Here is a 22,162-nt window from a genome sequence, read left to right as displayed (position 1 = left end):
AAGAAAGCAATCATACGTCCCATCATGAAAGATCAAAAAATCAATTGCAAATATCCCTTACTTGGCAAAACTGACAGAGAAGATAGTATTTAATCAAGTATCAGAATTTGTAGAAAAAACGAATATTTTACACCCAAATCAAACAGGTTTTAGACAATATCATTCCATTGAACATTCACTGATTGGCATGTCAACTTCCATACTTTACCACTTAGATCTTCTAATTTCAGTTGATCTTTCATCAGCTTTCGATACTATCGACCACAATCTTCTAATAGATAGACTTCAATCCATTGGTATTACAGACCAGGTCCTGCTTTGGTTTAAATCTTATTTTGAGAATCGTTCTTCAACTGTCTCTTCTGAAAGTTTCTCGGCTTCATATGGCATTCCGCAGGGTTCTATTCTTTCGCCTCTCAAGACTCTTTGCCAATCTATTGGTTTTTCCGTATTTGCCTATGCGGACGATATACAGCTTTTACATCCTCTTGACCCCGATAGTTCTTCTGAAATATCAGCTATTAATGAAAAACTAGAACAGATTCACCAATGGCTTGATACCAATAGATTAGCCCTCAATATCAATAAAACAAATATTATGCGTTTCCCCTGGAAAGATGGTTATAAACTTATCCTTCCAATCTCTATTAAAGGTATCTCTCTTAAGTTGATAAATAGAATTAGGATTCTAGGGGTTATCTTCGATGATAAATTAATTTACCATGATCATATTAGTTACGTTGTTAAATCAACTTTTTACAGACTCTGTCAGATTCGTTCAGTATCTAAATTCTTATGTCCAAAGTCTCTGAACATACTAATTCACTATTTGGTTATTTCAAAAATCGATTACTGTAATGCCCTATTTAAGGGATTGGCTCAAAAGGAAATTAGGCATCTGCAGATCATCCAGAATGCTTCTATTAAACTTATTATGAAAGCCAAGAAATTTGATCATGTGACCCCTTTACTTAAAAAAGCACATTGGCTTCCAGTTGCTCATCGTATAATGTAAGCAAAAGAAAAATCCAACAGGAACTGCAGCAAAGCAAAAAAACCAAAAACAACTGCAGACTGTTTATTTCAAACTTTAATGGTATATACAACCTTATTACCAAACCAGGGACCCGCCACGGTCCGTGTTTCGGACAACACGCCTTCTTCAGGGGTCCTTGGTAGATAAGGTGTTATGACAAACAGCGTTAAAAGGAACAAACGAGTGCCCAAAGAAAAGTAGTGCTGGGCTATAAAAAACGTTGCGAATGCTGTTTGTCATAACACCTTATCTACCAAGGACCCCTGAAGAAGGCGTGTTGTCCGAAACACGGACCGTGGCGGGTCCCTGGTTTGGTAATAAGGTTGTATATACCATTAAAGTTTGAAATAAACAGTCTGCAGTTGTTTTTGGTTTTTTTGCTTCATCGTATAATGTACAAATTAAGTCTGCTCACCTTTAAATCTCTGACATTTAAAACCCCAGCTTTTATTTATAAAGTTTTGATTCCTTATACTTCATCTAGATTACTGAGGTCGAATGACCAATACTTATTGGTCATTCCCTCTCTTAAAATTATTAACACACGGCGGCAATCTATCTTTTCTGTTACAGCTTCCAATTTATTTAAGAGAGGAAAAGAACTTGGAAAAATTTAAGAGCAAACTCAAGGGTTTTCTTTTTAAAGATGCATTCAATGACTAAATGAATTGCTTATGACTCATTTTATCTTCATATCTTTTGATAGTTTTCTCTTTCCCTTTCCTATTGTTTTTAACCTTAATTGTTTTTCTTTATAATCAGATTGTATTTCTTTCCTAGCCTTTCCTTGTGTTTTATTATGTTTGTATAAGTTGGGTTTTTATTATGTTTAGTAGATTTAGTTTTTTTTGTTAGTTACGTTTGTTTCCCCTAACTCTGTAATTTTTATCGATCTGTACATCGCCTAGAATTTGGAATAGGCGATTAATCAAATTCTATAATAAACTTGAAACTTGAAAATCTTGCAATACGAGTACATACAGTATACACACGTCACATCATCACAACTGAGCCGATGGTTCTTTTCTCTCTGACACTACAGGAGTGTAGTGACTGTTCTAAATGAGCGAGGTCTTGCAATACAAGTACATAAAGTATTTTGTATTAAAGTTTGGGGGGACATTCTCTTTGATAAATGAGTGCTTTGGATTACAAACATGCTTCTGGAACGAATTATGCTCGTAAACCAAAGTTTTACTGTAATTACTTCTTAAATAGGCATATGTCTCTCTCGCTTATATTCTTAATACTTGTTATTTTCAGTGGACCTTGGAAGCTTAAATCTAAACTGAGTATGCCAAACTCTTTATAAGTCCAAACTTTCCAATAGTTATCTTCAATTTCTCAAAAATTTAATATAGCACGCATCTTTTGAATTTCTTGAATCCGACTGATGGGGAAATTCAAAAGATAAGTTCTATACTAAATTAATGAAAAAATGAAGATAACTATTGTAAAGTAGGGACTTAATGAAGACTTTTGGCATACTGCTGCTTGGTTTGGATATTTATAAGTAAAACAAAAGGAAGCAACAAAATATCTGCAGTAAAGTTGCAAAATAAAAATCCAAAACAAAACTGCAGGGACTGTACAGGGTACAGGAATGTATTCAATAAAAACATATATGACATATATAAAATGAATACTTGAACTACAATAATTATATCCAAAAACCGGTCCTAATATTCGAGTGGACCAGCCCCGACACGGTCCATGTTTCGAAAAACACTTCTTCCTCAGGGGTCCCGAATGTTGATACGTAGAGTATCAGAAAACCAGATTGGATTAAAGAAACTGCACAGGTGTAAAAATCTCCTGTCTAAGACGCTGCACGCTGAAACACAAAGTGCGAAGGTAGCCACTGAAGATTATGTATAAGGATATGCAGTAAGTGAGGGATACATACCTATTTATTAAGTGATTTTAATGTACTACTGCTGTTATCATTTGTAACTTGTTAGCTTCTTTTAATGGTATCTACTTATAACTATGATGGTATTAGCAGAATCGAAGAAGCAGTATGGTAATGCAGCCAAAAGCTCCACAGGGCCTGAGAAATTGTGCCCAGTTGCCCCAGAAAGGCTATCCCTTTATGCTAGCAAAGGTATGGTGATCCTTCTTTCTCACAGGAGATGCTTGGTGCCCCTTATGTCAATTATTTGTATGGGACACGGCCTCCATCCTGCCAGGGACTGTACCACGTGCCTCACTCCAGCGTTCTGTAATGATTAGAGATAATTTGGAGGAATTCTCATCTCTTCCCCCCTCCCGTCTCAATCCAGGATGATCCCTTGGGCACCTTCCAGCCCCACACTTAAAAAAAATAAACCATTAAAACAATAAAAAAAGGAAATTATTTGCTAGCAGACCTTGGGGGCTTGACCATCCTGGGTTTCTGTCCCCCAGATGTACAATGCTCCCTCCCTTTGTCCTGTCTAACATCTGGAATTATTCAGCCATTTACTACTTATCCTTGGTGGCTAGAGGCACTCTTGCCCCCCAATGACCTGGAGTGTAGTAGAACCCCTGGCACACAACCCTCTGCTCCTAATATATATATTCCCAGGTGTCATCCCCAATCCCTTGACATGACCTCCTCCCTAAATGCACCAGGTGTTGCCATTTTCCAAGATAGTGGCATTATGGGCAGGAGTCAAGTTAAGCAGCTGCTGCAAGATGTGTGTAGGGGAGGTGGGATGCCACTAGATATTAGGGATTTGGGGGGGGGAGTTAAGTTGAGAGAGCAGCAGGGCATAGAGGGATTTATTTTATAGTTGGGGATGGTGGAATGTTTCTCCACTTCTCACTGGGGAAACATTAGGGCCCAGAACATTCAGATGTTTGCTAAGGAGGTTCTTAGGAAAGGCTGTGATCTAATGTCTGCTGTGGGAATGTAGCTTTAAAGAGCAGGAGGAACAGTGTCACTTCAGTCCCCACCTCCCTTTCTCCTTGGCTGTCTGTGCTCTGGGGGTGGCTGCAGAAGGGGGGTCAGTGTCACCGCAGCCTCCCTTCCCTCCTTTGCTGTCTGCACCCCAGAAGTGGCTGTTGAAGGGGGATCAGTGTCACCTCAGCCCCCCTTCCCTCCTTTGCTGTCTGCACCCCAGAAGTGGCTGTTGAAGGGGGATCAGTGTCACCGCAGCCCCCCTTCCCTCCATTGCTGTCTGCACCCCAGGGGTGGCTGTAGAAGGGGGATCAGTGTCACCTCAGCCCCCCTTCCCTCCTTTGCTGTCTGCACCCCAGAAGTGGCTGTTGAAGGGGGATCAGTGTCACCGCAGCCCCCCTTCCCTCCATTGCTGTCTGCACCCCAGGGGTGGCTGTTGAAGGGGGATCAGTGTCACCGCAGCCCCCCTTCCCTCCATTGCTGTCTGCACCCCAGGGGTGGCTGTTGAAGGGGGATCAGTGTCACCGCAGCCCCCCTTCCCTCCATTGCTGTCTGCACCCCAGGGGTGGCTGTTGAAGGGGGATCAGTGTCACCGCAGCCTCCCTTCCCTCCATTGCTGTCTGCACCCCAGAAGTGGCTGTAGAAGGGGATCCGCCTCCCTTCTTCCGGGCACGCGCACGAGAGCTGCCGGCGCGAGCCTTTGCTTAGGCCGGGGCGCGTGGGAGGCGCCGGTGCCGGTCGCCCCTCCCCCTTCCGCTGAGCTCAGCTCCTGGCTCGGCCCCTCCAGATCACGAGTTCGGCGGCGGCCGGCGGGGCTGGAGTCGATGGAGCCCGGGGAGGTGAAGGACCGGATCCTGGAGAACCTCTCGCTCTCCGTCAAGAAGGTGAGGGGGGGGGAGATCCGGGCCTGGCGGGGGGATCCGGGGCTGCCCCGCTTTGCAGCTTCCCATCGCTCTGCAACGTAGGTTTAGTCCAGGCCTAAGATCGGGCTCTCAGCAAAGTTGCTCCTAGCCCAGGGCTAAACAGATCCCCAAGATTTTCCTGCTCTGGGTCCCCCCCCCGGACAACTACTGCCCCCACAATTGGAAATGGCAGTAGGACAAAATCTAGACCAATTGGGGGCAACAGGCTTAAAAAGCTGCTTCTTTAAAGACACTTTAGAAAATGGAAATCTCTCTATCCAACTCTTTTCTTCTTCGGCCCTATTAGTTTTCCTTAGACCTTCTCTTTCTTATAATCCATTGTAGTTCTCTCCCCCCCCTCCCTTTCCTAGTGTTTAATGTATTTGCTATTATCTGTCCTGCTATATGGTTTGGTTTATAAATTTGTCTCTTCCCTTAAATTTTTATGATTCAAAAATGCTTAGAATCTGATAGGCGTTTAATCCTCATTTTAACTAAGCTTGCAAACTATGTTATGCTGTTACCCACCTAGAGTTGTAGGATATGTAGATTATAAATTTTTAAATAAATAAAAAATCTGTGGAGCAGAATGATTAAAGCCAGGTTGCTCTCCATGGCATTGCCCACCTCTACCACCGAGCCACCAGGCAAGCCATGAGGTTTTTTTTATTTTACTTAATGATGGTTGCACATGTCATGGTGTACAAAAATTTACCTAGTTATGTTTTCCTGCTCTAAAGATGTTATAGTTCTATCCTGATTCAGCGTCTGTCAAAAAATTTCTGAGTCCGCATTTAAGTTGATCATGTGGATTTCAGGCTTTGGGAGTCAGCTTCTCTGAGTGTGATCAGGGGAGGTTCAGTGATGTGTTTGGAATCCCGATGGGCAGGTTTCCCAGCCTGCTGATGTGTTCAATGCAGGTTTAGTCTGTAGGGGCCTCCCATGATGCAGCTGGAGTAATGCTAACCCTTAAGAAATTGGAAGATTGGGTATCCGAATGGCAAATGAAATTTAATGTGGACAAATGCAAACTGATGCACTTGAGGGGGAAAAAATAATCCAAATCATAAAAGTCAAAGAGATCTATCAAGAACTGCCTCAAATGGAGAAGTGCAGGAAACTAGAAAGATTAAACTTAGATGAAAATCAGAGGCAGCCATCTTCATGCTTTCTGCTTGTTTTATGTATGCATTTTTGGAACCCACTTTGGTATAAGTAGGCAATAAGTCTGTTAATTAAATAAATAAATAAATAAAAAACTAGTTACCTGATGTTAGGTTCCATCTTAGTAGTCGGCACCCAAGAAAAAAGATTTAGGTGTCATAAATTATTAGGAAGGATAGAAAATAAGACAAAGGATATTATAATGCCCATGTGTTGATCCATGGTGCAACCCCACCTTGAGTATTGTACACAGTTCTGGTCGCTGTATCTCAAAACAAATATAGCAGAATTAGAAAAGTTTAAAAGAAGGTCAACCAAAATGATTAAGGGGATTGAACTCTTCTCATATGAGGAAAGGCTCTTATGATAGAGGTCTACAAAATCCTGTGTAATGTAGAATGGGTAAGTCTTAAATTGTTTGTTCTTTTGAAACACACAAAGACTAGGAGACAATCGTTGCGGTTACATGGTAATACTTTGAAAAAAAATATCCTAGTTGGGCACAGGAACTCATTAGTAGGGAATGTGGCAACTGGAAGAAAATGACATAGCCTGTAGGCTAGGTGGACCATCAGGCTGCCCCAGTATAACTATTTTTATGTTCTTACTGCTGGTACTTGGCTCTCGGCTTCATGTCCTGCTAGGAAAAATGGGTTGGTTATTGTGCCAGATGTGGTTTCGATTGAGAAAGGAGGAACTGCAGAGCCCCCAAAATTGGAAGTTTTGCTATTACAGAGAAATGACTCGATGATTTCCAAGAATGGGATGCAACCGTACTGGGCTCTAATGTTTTTAGGAAAGATAGAGAAGGCCAAAGAGGTGGCAGAGTAGCACTATATGTGAAAACCAATATCAAAGCAGCTGAAATGTAAGGAACCTGGTGAAAAGCAATACAGGTAGTTATGGAGCGTCCTGGAGAGAGATGAAACCTGTATCTACACCGATGCTATATATAGAACTCCAGCACAAATGGAGAAGCTGGACAAAGATCTGATCAAAGATTTCTATAAGTTTGGAATGAAAGCAGAGGTGTTATAGGATATTTCAATTTGTCTGAAGTGGTTTGGAACAACCCATCAGCAGAACTGGAAAGAAACAGGTACTTTGCTGAGACAAATAGAATGGAACCCACAAGGGAAGGGTGATGCTGGATCAGGTGCTCACAAGTGCTCACCTAGGCAATAGTGATCACATGATATGTTTGATATAAGAGCTAAAGCGGACTATGGACACACAAAACTGCTCATTTTGGTAAGATGATGAAGTACCTGAAGAAGGAGCTAATTCTGTGGGTGGGCCTAGCAGGCTGAAAGCTGCTGCATATGGAAGAAAAATGGCTAAAGATGTAAACCGAGGTGACAAGACCTTTTTTCAGAGATAATGGGGAAGGGAGAAAGAGTACTCTAACACTACACCTGATTTAACTTGATTCAATCGATATATATTATCTCCTGTGATATGTATTATCTTCTGTGACATGTATTATCCTCTGTGTTATGTACCATTCTGTTAAATTGTTGTATCATAATTCTTTACCGTTCCTGTAATCTACTCTTATCCTGTAATGTAATTCTACTGGAATTGCCCAGACATCTTCTATATTGTAATCCGCCTAGAACCGCAAGGCACAGGCGGAATAGAAATCCCTAATGTAATGTAATGTAAGGATAGAGCAAATGTACTAAACAAATACTTCGGTGTTCACAGAAGAAAATCCTGAAGAAAGGCCATGGTTGCATATCTGGGAAAAGAGTTGCTATTGCATTGTTCACGGAAGAAAGTGTTTAGAAACAACTTGAAATCTGAAAGTGGACAAATGAAGGGAATAGACTTAGTAGATAAAGACAGGTTGTTCACCCTCTCCAAGGTAGAGAGAACGAGAGGGCACTCTCTAAAGTTAAAAGGGGATAGATTCCGTACAAACCTAAGGAAGTTCTTCTTCACCCAGAGAGTGGTGAAAAACTGGAACGCTCTTCTGGAGGCTGTTATAGGGGAAAACACCCTCCAGGGATTCAAGACAAAGTTAGACAAGTTCCTGTGGAACTAGAACGTACGCCGGTAGGGCTGGTCTTTGGCCTGGGGGCCACCGCGGGAGCGGACTGCTGGGCACGATGGACCACTGGTGTGACCCAGCAGCGGCAGTTCTTTGTTCTTATAGGACTGGATAAGCTACATCCCAGATTATCAAGCTGTGACTGATGAAAAGGTACTGCCTTGTCCAATGGTTTGCGTTCTTTTAGTGCTTATGGTTTGGAGCTGGACAGAATAGCACAAAGAGTTAAGCAAAAGGGGCAGAAATTTTCCAAGAATTTAATGGAATGTGGGGGAAACCAGTCAAAAGACCGATTGCATTTCGCACACTATGAGCCGTGCTCTCTGTGCAGTTCCCACTTTTATAAATTAGGCCCAATTGAAATATTTGTATCATACTATCCTTCTGGATCTTCTCTTCTAGGGCTTTCTGTTTTCTCTGATCACATAAGATACGCCAAGGGCCTATTAAGTCCAGTTTCCAGCCAGGCCGTGGAGTCTGTGTGCTAGATCTAAGAGAAATTTGATTAATTACAGAAACATATGATATTGGGACTAATGGACCGCAAAAAAATATTTGAAGTTTGAGCAAAGAACCTGAACAAAATATATTTAAGTATAAAATATTGTAATCTTGTTTTTATTTTGACATTGGCGTCGATAACATTTTTAGTGAAATTGATTCTGATTCCACAGCCGTGCTTTCCAGTAGTGGCCAATGTGGTTATAAGTACATTACATTACATTAGTGATTTCTATTCCGCCTTTACCTTGCGGTTCAAGGCGGATTGCATAAGATTTCTCAGGAGGTTACAAGAATTGCATAGGAATTACATAAGAATTTATGGGAACTTGATGTGATACCTGTTGGGTAATTAGATACATTTTAGATTTGAAAGGGGTAGAGAGTGTGGTAGATGGAGATTGGGAAGGAACAAGTCATGTTAAGTACTAGACAGGATCACAAAAGTAGGTGGATTTCTTCCTGGAAAATCTTGCCGGACAGACTTCTATGGGCTGTGCCCTGATTATGGCAGGCCAGATTTGGATGCTTTGATGATAGCTTCAGTAGCTGGAGGAGAAGGCAAGTGTTGGGCAGACATCTACGGTCAAATCAAGATCAAGCCTTTCCAGTTTTAATCAGCTCTGAAGATAGGTGCTTTATAGAGCTTAAAGCTTAGCTGATGAACATTCTTGCCTGGTCTTTCCTTGTTAATAAAGTTTTCATGGCCTTTAAGCATATATTAGTTGAAAATTAGAAAGTGGCATGGATGCATTGAGTGCTGACGCCCCTTGAGAAATGTAGAATGATCCCACGGGAGATCGACTTAAAGCAATAATGATTTCAGTGGAAACTGCTAGAACACAGAGCTTGGCTGGGCTCACTTGATATTTTTGGGTTCAAGTAGGACAGAATGCATCCCCAGTACTATGTTTGGTTCATGTTTGCATATATAAATAAATAGAAGGAGAAATCTTACCACAATAAACAGAGAGAACAATCTAAACCTCAGACAGTGGTGGAAATATGCACATTGCGCTGAAATCTCAACTCCGTAAGGAGGGAAAAGCCTCGGAGGTCCCAGTGTGTAAAGTCTCGGTGACTGAGTTTCACACTGTTGCAGGACTAATGTTGTTTATTCATTGGCAAAAAAACCTTAACTCCTTTTACTTATTCAAAGTCATTTGACTAAACATTTGCATAGCTGGCTGGCATTCATAAGAACATAAGAACATAAGAAGTTGCCTCCACTGGGTCAGACCGAGGTCCATCTCGCCCAGCGGTCCGCTCCCGCGGCGGCCCATCAGGTCTGCGACCTGTGAAGTGGTTTCTGACCACTTCTATAACCTACCTCAAGTTCTATCTGTACCCCTCTATCCCCTTATCCTCCAGGAACCTATCCAAACCCTTCTTGAATCCTTGTACAGAGTTCTGGCCTATCACTTCCTCCGGAAGCGCGTTCCATGTGTCTACCACCCTCTGTGTAAAAAAGAATTTTCTAGCATTTGTTCTAAACCTGTCCCCTTTCAATTTCTCCGAGTGACCCCTAGTGCTTGTGGCTCCTCTCAGTTTGAAGAATCTGTCCTTATTTACTCTCTCTATGCCCCTAAGGATTTTGAAGGTTTCTATCATGTCCCCTCTAAGTCTCCTCTTCTCCAGGGAGAACATCCCCAGCATTTTTAACCTGTCAGCGTATGGAAAATTTTCCATACCTTTTATCAGCTTAGTCGCCCTCCTCTGCACTCCCTCGAGTACCGCCATGTCCTTCTTGAGGTACGGCGACCAGTATTGAACACAGTACTCCAGGTGCGGGCGCACCATTGCGCGATACAGCGGCATGATGACTTCCTTCGTCCGGGTCGTGATACCCTTTTTGATGATGCCCAGCATTCTGTTTGCTTTCTTTGAGGCTGTCGCACATTGCGCCGATGGTTTCAGTGATGAGTCGACCATCACCCCCAAGTCCCTTTCCAGGTTACTCACCCCTAGCAGTGTTCCCCCCATTTTGTAGTTGAACATCGGGTTCTTTTTCCCTACATGCATGACCTTGCATTTCTCTACGTTAAAACTCATTTGCCATGTGTTAATAAATCTGCAGACACTTATCTTAGTTTCTCCTGCAGCACTGGGACCGCTGAGGCTTTTTCCTCCTTTAAGCAGTTGAGATTTAAATGCAATGTGCATATTTCCACCACTTTCTGAGGTTTACATTGGTTCATGTTTGCATCACTCTAGTGTTTACTGGGTGGTAGTTTACTCAGGAATCATTTATAGAGAACAGTGCCGGCATTTCCGGAAGCAGTCAAAATGGAACTCAACGGTGTCCTCTCCAAAAGGATGTGCTTGTTGGGTTACTGGCAAGGGGGTCGACATCGACAGCAGACCTATATGTTCGTGCAGCAAGGTATACTGTCACCGAGATGTGGAAGGAATCCTCATAGATTTCATGCTGGAGGAAGCTTTTCTTTGATATGATGAGAAGAGATGTGATGAAAATATTGGCATAGGAGAATGCAGAGAAGGTAGGGCCACAAGTACTTTGATAATAGGTTGCATTGGAGACCTTCAAGTCATGTGGATTTTAAAGGTAATAAATACAGTAGAAATAAAACAAAGGGAAGGAAAAAAAAAAAGCGATAGCGTGCTTATTTAATTAGTTAATAAGCCTTCCTCGTGTTTGGAGTCTACCTGGAATGGCCTCCCCATATCACTGCAGTTGAGCCTTTGCGTCTAAAGTTCATAGCCGTGGTTTTCCAACAAGCTGATGGCTTGCTTGCAGGGCCGGCCGGCCGCTAGAAGGACCAGGGCTTCTTTCCCGTTCCCAGCGTCTCCTTCTGGCCTGTCATCCGATTACATTGGGGTCCCTTTCTGTCTTAATTATAGTGTTGTACATCTACTCGTTAGGCAATATATCAAAATTAATAGGCACAAACATTTTTGGGGTGTATAGTTAAGGGAAACATGAAAGCATTACAATCCCCTTTTCTTTTTTCCTTTTTAATTATATTATTTATTGTACTATTTATAACTTACTCGTTGATGGTCGGTATAGTAAAAATTTAATAAACTTGAAACTTGTGACAGTCTGGAGGGAAAGGTCGGCATGAGAGAGGATGGTGATCAGAACGGTGACAAAGCAGTTGTCATTTTTATGGCTTATGTCGTAGGAAACTCAGATCAAAAGATTTCCTAATTGCAGTCATTACATTCCTGGATTGTTTTGAAGACCATAATGTCTTGCATGTAGTACCCAGGTTTAGACTAATGCTTTGCTTTGTGCCTTTGTGAGTTGAGTTGGAGACCTCAGTAATTGTAGAACATGTGGTGGATTTTTTACCAGGTTAAATAAACAATTAAAAAAAAAACAAAATCCATTGGTTAAGAGCTTCCTAACTGCTGAAGGAAATTTGTAGACAGCAAAATAACTTGTGTTCAAAGTGATGGGCAATTACTATTCCTGTGATGAACAATGTTAGCATTACGTCATTATTACTACCACTTATCATTTCTATAGTGCCAGACCATGTAAGGGACGGTCCCTGCTTGATAGAGCTTACAATCTAATCAGAAAGACAAACAGGACAATTGGGGTAGCGAATTACAGAGGGAGTGACAAATACATAGGGGTACTTTACAGGTGGGTCAGAGGTGGAGGTTAAAAGCAGCCTCAAAAAAGTGGGATTTTAGCCAGGATTTGAACTCTGCCAACTCAGGCAGTCTGTTCCAGGCAAACGGCGCAGCAAGATATAAGGGACGGAGTCTGGAGCTGGCAATAGAAGTTCAGAGAAACAGTTAAAGCATGCCGTTATAAAAAATTCTTGGCATTCCAGGCCGGAGTAATGAATTCATTATCAATTCCGGAAAGATCTTAAAACTTATCTATTCACAAAATATGAAATGCAAAATTGATTTTATTAAGGTATTAAGATTATTCGTACAATCAACTGTATTGTGTAATTTTGATTTACTATATTGTAATTAATTGTACTGTGTAATCACTATCTTCTACAAGTTTTACAAGGTTGTATTTTTGGCCTAGTGCTTTTATTCGGAATTGTGTTTTCTTCTGTTTTAAAAATTGTTTTATGACTTTGCATTTCTATTCCCTAGTGTAAATCCATTGTGTAAACCGCCACAAACTGATGGTTTGGTGGTATATAAAAATAAATTATTATTATTACCTGATGAATGGAGTTCTTGGGTAGGAGTATAGGGAGAGATGAGAGATACTGATGAGTTGCAGATTGAATTTATTTGTAGGTTTTGATGGAAACCTCCATTATGGGATTCAAGTGCAAATCACATTGAGGGATACGGCTAAATATGGTCATCATAAGGGAACACCTAGGTCTCCATCAAGGAACACCTAGACTGGCCTCCGCGTGTGGGGTCACCGGACTGGATGGACCAAAGCTCTGATTCGGTGAGGGCATTTCTTATGTTCTTAATAAGACTTTGCGGAAGCAGTAGGGAGCCAATGGAGTGACTTGAGGAGAGGGGTGATGTGAGCATAAGGCGTGCAGAAGAATTTTGAACAGATTGAGGGGGGGGAGAGATTGTTTAGTGCAGGGGTGTCAAAGTCCCTCCTCGAGGTCCGCAATCCAGTCGGGTTTTCAGGATTTCCCCAATGAATATGCATGAGATCTAGTTGCATGCACTGCTTTCATTGTATGCTAATAGATGTCATGCATATTCATTGGGGGAAATCCTGAAAACCCAACTGGATTGCAGCCCTTGAGAAGGGACTTTGACACGCCTGGTTTAGTGGACGATCTTTGAGAAGCAAGCTGCAGTAGTCTAGGAGAGAGGTGTGGATAGACATACGAGAGGCCGTCCCTGTTCAACAGAGCTTACAATCTAGTCAAAACAGACAAATGGGACAAATAAAACTTTAGGGATTTTAATTTATTAAGGGAGTATATTAAAACAGGCTAATAATGGGTTAAGAGTAAAAAGTGGCTTTTATGAAGTGGGCTTTTAGTATGGATTCCAATAGGACCAGAAACAGAGCTTATAGTGTGGGAAGGTGGAAGGAACGAAGTCCGCAGGTAAAGGGCACAGATAAGAAACATAACATAACATGGTTCTTATTAACCGCTTTACCAAAAAGTTCTACGCGGTTTCGAATTGCCGCTGCTGGGTCAGACCAGTGGTCCATCGTGCCCAGCAGTCTGCTCATGGTCAAAGACCAGTGCTCTAAATGAGTCCAGCCTCACCTGTTTAGCAGGAACTTGTCCAACTTTGTCTTGAATCCCTGGAGGGTGTTTCCCCCTACAACAGCCTCCGGAAGAGCGTTCCAGTTTTCTACCACTTTCTGGGTGAAGAACTTCCTTACGTTTGTACGGAATCTGTCCCCTTTCAACTTTAGAGAGTTATAACAGTAAACATGATCCATGGAATAGAGTGAGTTAAGCAGTCACATATTTAGGGAAAAGATAGGTTTTCGACTGTTTTCTAAAGTGTTTATAGGAATCAGCCGTAAGCAACAGTGATTGAAATTCTTTTTCATGAAAAGCTGCCTGAGATGCTAAAGAGTGATTAAGAAATGTCTTTGCAGAGGGAAAATTAAACAAAGCAGGAGTTTTTCTGCGTAACTATGGAGAAACTATTGACCAGGTAGGTAGGGGCTGCGCCATATAAAAACTTGTAATAGAAACAGTCCAGCTTAAACAAAACCTGGGCCTCCACAGGCAACCAATGCAGTTCACGGTAAAATAACGTAACGTGATCTTATTTCTTCAATCAGTCTAACTGCTGTGTTCTGTATCGGTAGTAATTTTGACAGTTCCTTCTTAGTAGTTGACAGATAAACGATATTACAATAATCAAGAAGGCTCAAACCAGTAATTTAAAAGCGGAGAGTTTGAAATAAGGTCTAATTGTCCGTAATCTCCTTAAGGTGAAATAGCTTTTACATACGACTGCATCAATCTGGGTTTTCAGAGTGAGATGTTGATCTAGGACAATTCCTTGTATTTTAATTGTTGGATGGATAACGTAAGATGTTGAATGTATATTGATGGAAAGTTCATGAGAGATTTTACTAGGCGACGCTACAAACAACTTTGTTTTATCGGAATTAAGCTCCTCTTGTGTGGAGTTCCCAAAGAGAGATGCAGCCACTAAGATCCAGGCTCAGAATGGATTCTCATGATTCCTGCACTTCTCTATGCATGCAAAAGTTGGGTGACCTCCCTCTCCAATATTTCAAGAGTTTAGAGAGAGACGATTGAAAATGCCTTTGCATTAAATGGTGAGATTTCTGCACTAAACACCAGTGTTCATACCAAAGTCAGTCATCTTGCACCGACAGTGATTCTCGTGCACAAACTCTGCTGGGGGGGGATCATTGTCAGAGGTTGGAGTTTTAATTCCTCTATCCCATGGTGGACAAGGAAAGCTTATCTCAGTATCTCAAGAAAATGAAGAAGATTTCACAAGTTGAACAGCAGATGACTTCTATGAAATTTATTTATTTATTTCTTCCATTTGTGCGTCGCACATACCTATACAAGCTCTAGGCGACTTTACAGAGGAAGAGGGTATGGAGGGTAGGAAGATACAGGAGAGGATACAGATAATTAAGTGTCAAATAGATGAGTTTTCAGTTTCTTCCGGAATATGGTGTGGTTAGGTTCCGTCCTGGTCATATCAGTAAAGTCATTCCAAGTTTTTACACCTAGAAAAGTGAACAATGAATGGAAAACACGTTTGCAAAAACGGTAGCAGAACGAGACTTGGGGGTAATCGTCAGTGAGGACATGAAGTCTGCCAATCAAGTGGAGCAGGCTTCGTCCAAGGCAAGACAAATCATGGGCTGCATACGAAGGGGTTTCGTCAGTCGTAAGGCGGAAGTCATTATGCCATTGTATAGATCCATGGTGAGGCCCCACCTGGAATACTGTGTGCAATTCTGGAGGCCGCATTATCGCAAGGATGTGCTGAGACTGGAGTCGGTGCAAAGAATGGCCACCCGGATGGTCTCGGGACTCAAGGATCTACCATACGAAAAACGGCTTGACAAATTACAGCTATACTCGCTCGAGGAGCGCAGAGAGAGGGGGGACATGATCGAGACGTTCAAGTATCTTACGGGCCGCATCGAGGCGGAGGAAGATATCTTCTTTTTCAAGGGTCCCACGACAACAAGAGGGCATCCGTTGAAAATCAGGGGCGGGAAACTACGAGGTGACACCAGGAAATTCTTTTTCACTGAAAGAGTGGTTGATCGCTGGAATAGTCTTCCACTACAGGTGATTGAGGCCAGCAGCGTGCCTGATTTTAAGGCCAAATGGGATCGGCACATGGGATCTATTCACAGGGCAAAGGGTAGGGGAGGGACATTAAGGTGGGCAGACTAGATGGGCCATGGGCCCTTATCTGCCGTCTATTTCTATGTTTCTATGTATTGCAGACATTTTGTGGAAGGGAGATTTAGAAGTATTCTATTAAGGATTCTGCGGGAAGTAGACCATGCCTTGGAGAAGAGCTGGATGAGAGGAGCCGTGGAGTTTCCGTAAAGTATACAGTGAATGATGCATGAAGTTTTGAAGGTTATTCGTGAAATCATGCCCTACCTTGGAAACAAGTGATGTTGAGAAGCGCTTTGCCCTTCAAGCTGAAAAGCAAGAACAAAGGAAAGAAGCCCTTCCCAATAAGCAGTCAATTAATGAGGAAATGTTTATAGTTTGGTGGGATTGTGACACCAGTATGAATCTGTGGTAGAGCTCATACACAAATGGAAGCATCTTTTAGCTATTCTTATATTAGCATGATAATTATAGCAACCTACCATAGTTCAGTTTTGTCTGTAACAAGTAAAACTCCTTATTACAGCAAGGGAAATGGGCCAGAGATTTTACAAAAGACTGCAATTGAGATGCAAGTGGAGTCGGCCATCTTGGTTGCAGCTGGACTTCAGAGATCCTGGACTCCCTTATTGGCTGCTCTTGAGGCAGCAGTTAAGCCATATGAGAAGGCAATGTTGGTCCTGATACTGACAAAAGAAAGTGTAACAGGTAGCACATTGGGTGACGGCCTGGGATCCAGTAATCACTTAGTGATGCGGTCCATCATCAGAACACTGACAGACTTGGGTCACACAAAGGTTTGAGGAGACTGGACTTCAGGCATACCACCTTAAGATGGGGAAAGTACTCCAACAGAACAGAGAAGGAGATACGAGCAACTTGTGTGGTCAGTAGGCATATATGTAAAAAACCCAACAACCCAGAACAGTTTATTCAGTAACGAGGGAGGTGTCAGGCTGAAGGATGGAGAAGAATTAAGGAAGTATTGCTAGATAAACAGGTGGAGCTGATCATTGAAGTCTGGCAAAGTCCTCAACTCTGCTTTTAGTGGCCTGTAAATAATGAATTGTAAAATGGTGACTGCTCTAATTCCTGAGAAAATGATGGCATTGCTGATGTCTGATGAATGACTTCAAAGTAGTAATCCTGTAAAAGGAAAACTGAGGAGCCTTAGATTCCTAATCTCCATGGCTTCTAGGATACCTATGGACTGGCGGAAATAAAAGAATTATTTTGTGGACCGGCAGTTGAAGAACACTGGGCTAAGTTGTGGGCCAGACCCTGCCCATCAACACCTAATCTCCGCCCCAGATCCTGCCCCCATAATAGTACCAATTGTAACACCATTTTTTCCATTCATTTTTCATATAAACACACACACAATATAATCGTATTAACAACACATAATGGTTAACCACAAAATTAAACTATACAAAGCACACTTTATGCTTCTCAGTATTCATTCCTACCAGAACACGGAACCAAAATCTAAAAATACTAATATATACAAACAAACCCTAAGGTGCAAGACTCTGAAAAGAAACAAATGCATTTCTTGAACAGACAGCAGATGTAAATCAATCACTAAATTAAAAAATAAAATCATTCCCTCTACCGTTGTTGTCTCCCTTCCTCCATGCTGTGCCCTGCCTTTTGGCCTGCCCCCCCCAGTGTTATCTTTGGGCCAGCTCCCTCTTCCTCAGTGCTGCAGTGCACAAAGCCATGGGCAGCGGCTCCTCACGTGTCCTGCGCCTCATCTGGAAGCATTCCCTCTGACGTTGCAATGTCAGACAGAAGGCTTCCGGTTCAGGCGCAGGACGTACGTAGGAGCTTCTGCCCATGGCTTTGTGCACTGCAGCACTGAGGAAGAGGGAGCCAACCCGAAGACAACATCACATCGATCGCACTGTGGACCAGCGGCTGAAGAGCACTGTCTGGGGCCCAATGCACGTGCTGGCCCTGTGGACCGGCACCGGTCAACAGACCAGCAGTTGAAGAACACTGTTCTAGTGAATAGTAAGGCTGTCCTTTGTAACAAAGCAACTAGTTGATTGAAGAGAGTGAAACTGAAACTTCAGACTGCGAAAATTTCAGTTCCAACTCTTCAATGGGCCCTTAAATTGTTCCCTCGGATCTTGTTATGACTTAGCCGATGCGTAATAAAAGAGATCCTGAATCCCTGAATGGCATATCCGGTCTACCTATCCACATCATCCGCTCAGTTCTTGCACTCGGAGATTTCTGTGTTCAAATAGTGTCTTTGCCTTCACTACCTCCACGGACAGGCCATTCCATGCGTTCCATCACTCTTTCTGTAGGTTGTACCTTTCTGCCTCTTTTTGCTCTCATTCTAAGGCCCCTTGATCCACTGTTGAAAGACACTTGCCTCTTTCTTGGAAGTTTTAAGTTGTGCCTCTCCTCTCCCCATTCTGCCTTTCTTTCAGGATATACAGGTTTAGTATAGAAGCTTCCAATAAACAATGTTTACCTAAGTGAAAGACACGTTCAGTGAGTCAGTAGCTCAGATTTGTTAGATGAGACCTACATTTTATTGTCCAGACCACAAGTATAATTTCAGCTTTATGGGTGTAGAGTAGAGCACCCTGTAAAGGCGATGGGTGTTAGGTGCCATCGACTCGTGTTCACGTCCTAACAACTTGAAAATCACTTTTGTGCTAGTCCGGTAAGGTGATGGGAGCAGGAATGAAATCAAGCAGCTTGATCACCAGTTTGTGAGCAAGACTGCTGACAGAAGAATAGCACTGTATGTGTGCAGGCTTTAAGTTCCTCAACTTCCTCGACACTCATGGGACTTGTAGCTATCACATGATGCACATGACTTGGCCAAAAAAGCAAAGACAAGTCATACGAGAAGACTGTTGCTAGATTCAATTCTTGCAGTGGGATGTTCCATGCAGGCACAAGCTTTGCTCAGTCCTGAAGAAAAGAAGGACGAGGGCCTTATGGCCAAGGAACAGACCAGGATTTGTGTGCTGAAAGGTGGTGGGTCCAGGGAGGCTCTGCAGCTAAGGCTCCTAAGAACTAGATTCCGCCCTTCTGTCTCAATGACCTACTCGAGGAAATGGCCCCCAACCTCATCTGAGAGGTCTCTGTCGGAAGACAAATGAGGAGAGATTAGAGGTCCTAAGTATGTAATCCCTGGAGAGAGGAGGGAAGGAGGAGATGTGATGCAGAAAGCTAGCCAGGAATGAAACATCTGCACACAATGCAGAAAAGGGTTTTGTGTAGAAGTTAACCTCAGTGCGCAGAGCGCAACGCAAGAACTTGACCTCGAGGGCGTAGCTCGTTCTTCGGCAGAAGGGTCTGTGAGGATTTGCTGCTGTCTTTTAAGACAGATGGGAGGAGATGGTTCTGTACACAAGTTCGAGTAGGCAAGAATTATCTCTATGTGTGCTGGAATGTTCTCTAGGGCTTAAATATCAATATTGCAAAACTTTGATGCTCAAGAACCGCCTTTGATGCAGCTACTCAACCACAGTATAACTTTCCAGCAGATGCGGACTGATAGGTTTTTTAATTTCTCAGACATGCACACAGTACTACCGTGTTTCCCCCAAAATAAGCCCTAATGCATTTTTTGGGAGCTAAAATTAATATAAGATCTTGTCTTATTTTCAGGGGATGTCATTTTTTTCCATATACAACAATCGTCTCTCCCTTCCTCTCCACCCCAATTCTTCTTCTTTCCTTTCTCTCCCCTCCCCCATTTGCAGCATCTTTCCTCCCCCCTTACCCATCCTCTTGTGCAGCATTTTTCTATCCTTCCCTCCCATCTCCCTGTTCAGCAGAACCCCACCGACCCTCTGTGAGACTGACATACCTCCGAAGCATCCAAAAACAGTGGCGGCGGGAGTGCTCTGAACGGGCTGATGTCATCAGTGACACAGCAGAGGGAAGGCAGCAAAGCGGCCTGTTCAGAGCGCTGCTGCAACTGATTTTGAATGCTTCAGAGGTAGAAACATAGAACATAGAAAAATGACGGCAGAAAAGGGCCAAAGCCCATCAAGTCTGCCCACTCCAGTGACCCTTCCCCCATGAGTTTGCTCACCAGGAGGAGCATCTTTAAAAATCATGCTAGGACTTTTTTTTTCGGGGGAACACGGTAGCTGCCCTTAATGCAGAAGTTCTGCACGCATCAGATTTGCAAAGGATTAGCTTACTGTGTAGGCGAATAAAACTTTGGCATTATATTCACATTGGAAGTCAAGTGCTGGTCATCAGCGAAGGGCTCTAATTAAAGCTTTTCTACATCGACCTCTGCATTCTGAGTTGCGACTCAACCATGAACAGAGACGCTCCCTGTGTGCTAGACACTGACTAGAGGAGCGAAAAGCCCGGTGGGTGGAGGGAAAACTGTGTCTGACTACTCACATTATGAGAGATTCCCAGGGTAGGAATCCCTCATCTCATTAAGGGGAGTTTGTTTCAGGCTTAATGTTTTAATATTGGATGAAGCATTCTAGGACAGTGGTTCCCAACCCTGTCCTGGAGGACCACCAGGCCAGTCGGGTTTTGGGGATAGCCCTAATGAATATGCATGTGAGAGATTTGCATATCTGCCCCAGGCATATTCATTAGGGCTATCCCCAAAACCTGACTGGCCTGGTGGTCCTCCAGAACAGGGTTGGGGAACCGCTGCTCTAGGGCATTGACCAGGAGAAGATGTCGGGGCATGTCGCCAAATGCTGGAAGGTGACCTCTGTCCTCAGAGTTAATTTTCACCACATTCGATCGTAAGTCTCTAATAGTCCAGACAACAGCAGAAAATCTGTCAGATCCTGAAGAAGTTCAAGTATGGCTGACTGGAGGAAGATGGGTCACCAGAAATCAGAAATCATCCCTGTTGCATGTCAACCTGCCAGCTCTGCAGCCAAATTCTTGCTCAGTAGGCAGTCAGCAGTAATGGCCGTTTCCTGGCTTCTGGATTAGGTAACCTGAGTTCCAAGTGTTAATGATATGCAAATGGTATGCATGCTATGAGACCCAGGCTCAGAACTCCCACACTCTATGGAATAGAGCCGGATCCGTGCTCCCTGCTAATGATATGCAAATGGTATGCATGCTATGAGACCAAAGATGAGGGAAGGAGAAGAGAAGAGTTTTATGGTAAGCCCAGGTCTTGTATGCAATGCATGCCCAGGCAAACCAGGAAGCTGCACTTGAAAGGCTGAAACAGAAGAAAACAGGCCGAATGTGTGTTTTCACTTTTGGATGAGCGTTTGCGTTTGGTTTTCATTCCCATCTTGTCCTGGCTTCTGCTTCTGAAATAAATCAAAATCCAGCAGATTTTAAACTGAAAACAAAAGGAGAAATCCTCCCTTCAAACGTCAACACCAGCTCCGAGCTGTCAAGTAAGGGCGGGGCTTGTGCGCTGTTCTCTTAGCATCGGCAGGAATAACAAATGACCTGATTTGCATCCATTTGACTATATTTGGATACAATTTGCGCTAATCTTTTGTCTGACCACTGTTTCCTGCCCTCTGAACATTCGGCACAGATTCAACACCGGCGCTAGTCCAGCGTTAGTCGCCGAGCGTCAGCCCATGGGTGTGCAAGAGCACATTTTGCATAATGCGGTGTCTCGCAAACCGTGTGCCTCGCGAGATTTCAGGTATGTCGCCAGACGCCGTAGAGGAGGAGAGACTCTAGCGCTGGCTGACTGCCTATAGGACGTGCCTCTCGCGGCACACCTCCTCCTCCCTGACGTCTCACCTCTGGCATCTCAGGGCCTCTGCGCATGTGCGTGACATCATCGCGTCGACATCCACGCACTTCCGGATGCCCTCTTATCCACGGCCCCCAAAGATTGCGAGACACTGGCATAATGGGAGGAAACATTCAGATGACGAAGCTCCATGAACCCTTGTTTTTTTATGTTACAATCCAAAGGATGGCACGTACAGTAATGGGATTAATTTTTAAGTGAAGAGCAATTGCCATCCCCAAATGTCATCTTTCCCAAGTACAGGCTCAAGGCATGTTGCCCAAAGGGCCTGGTTTTCAAACGAACCACACTTTAATGGCAACCAATAGAGTGTTTTTGCTTTAAGAAGCACCTATTATATAATTTGTGATTTGGCATTGCTTTGTGGGCACTGACTAACTCCATCCTGGACTCCTGATGCAAGCTCACTCGCCGAAACACAACCCGCGTTGAGTCTTTGTTCATATAAATGATTTCTTCTGTAGACTGTATTGGTTGCCATTAAAGTATGTGTTTGTGTGGGGGGTTAATTCTTTCCGTTTGATGTTAAGTGGTGTATCAAGATATGGTAGTGTAAATAATGATGCTTGTACATGGATGGAAAATAGTTT

At 43.1% G+C, this 22,162-nt stretch overlaps 1 protein-coding gene across 2 annotated transcripts in view; it reads left to right on the top strand.

Annotated features, from left to right (window-relative positions):
- Positions 1-4,653: 4,653 nt before the first annotated feature.
- Positions 4,654-22,162, top strand: part of PLEKHM2 (pleckstrin homology and RUN domain containing M2) — a 68,455-nt gene continuing 50,946 nt past the window's right edge. For both annotated transcript variants that reach the window (XM_033921919.1, XM_033921918.1), the window contains exon 1: positions 4,654-4,801. In XM_033921919.1, coding sequence (XP_033777810.1) covers positions 4,742-4,801 — 60 coding nt within the window. In that variant the 5' untranslated portion in view covers positions 4,654-4,741. The remainder of the gene's footprint in view (positions 4,802-22,162) is intronic.

Source organism: Geotrypetes seraphini, chromosome 15 (assembly GCF_902459505.1).
Source record: "Geotrypetes seraphini chromosome 15, aGeoSer1.1, whole genome shotgun sequence".
NCBI lineage: Eukaryota > Metazoa > Chordata > Amphibia > Gymnophiona > Dermophiidae > Geotrypetes > Geotrypetes seraphini.
The sequence above is the reverse complement of the archived record's forward strand: the minus strand, read 5'-3'. Positions and strand labels throughout refer to the sequence as shown.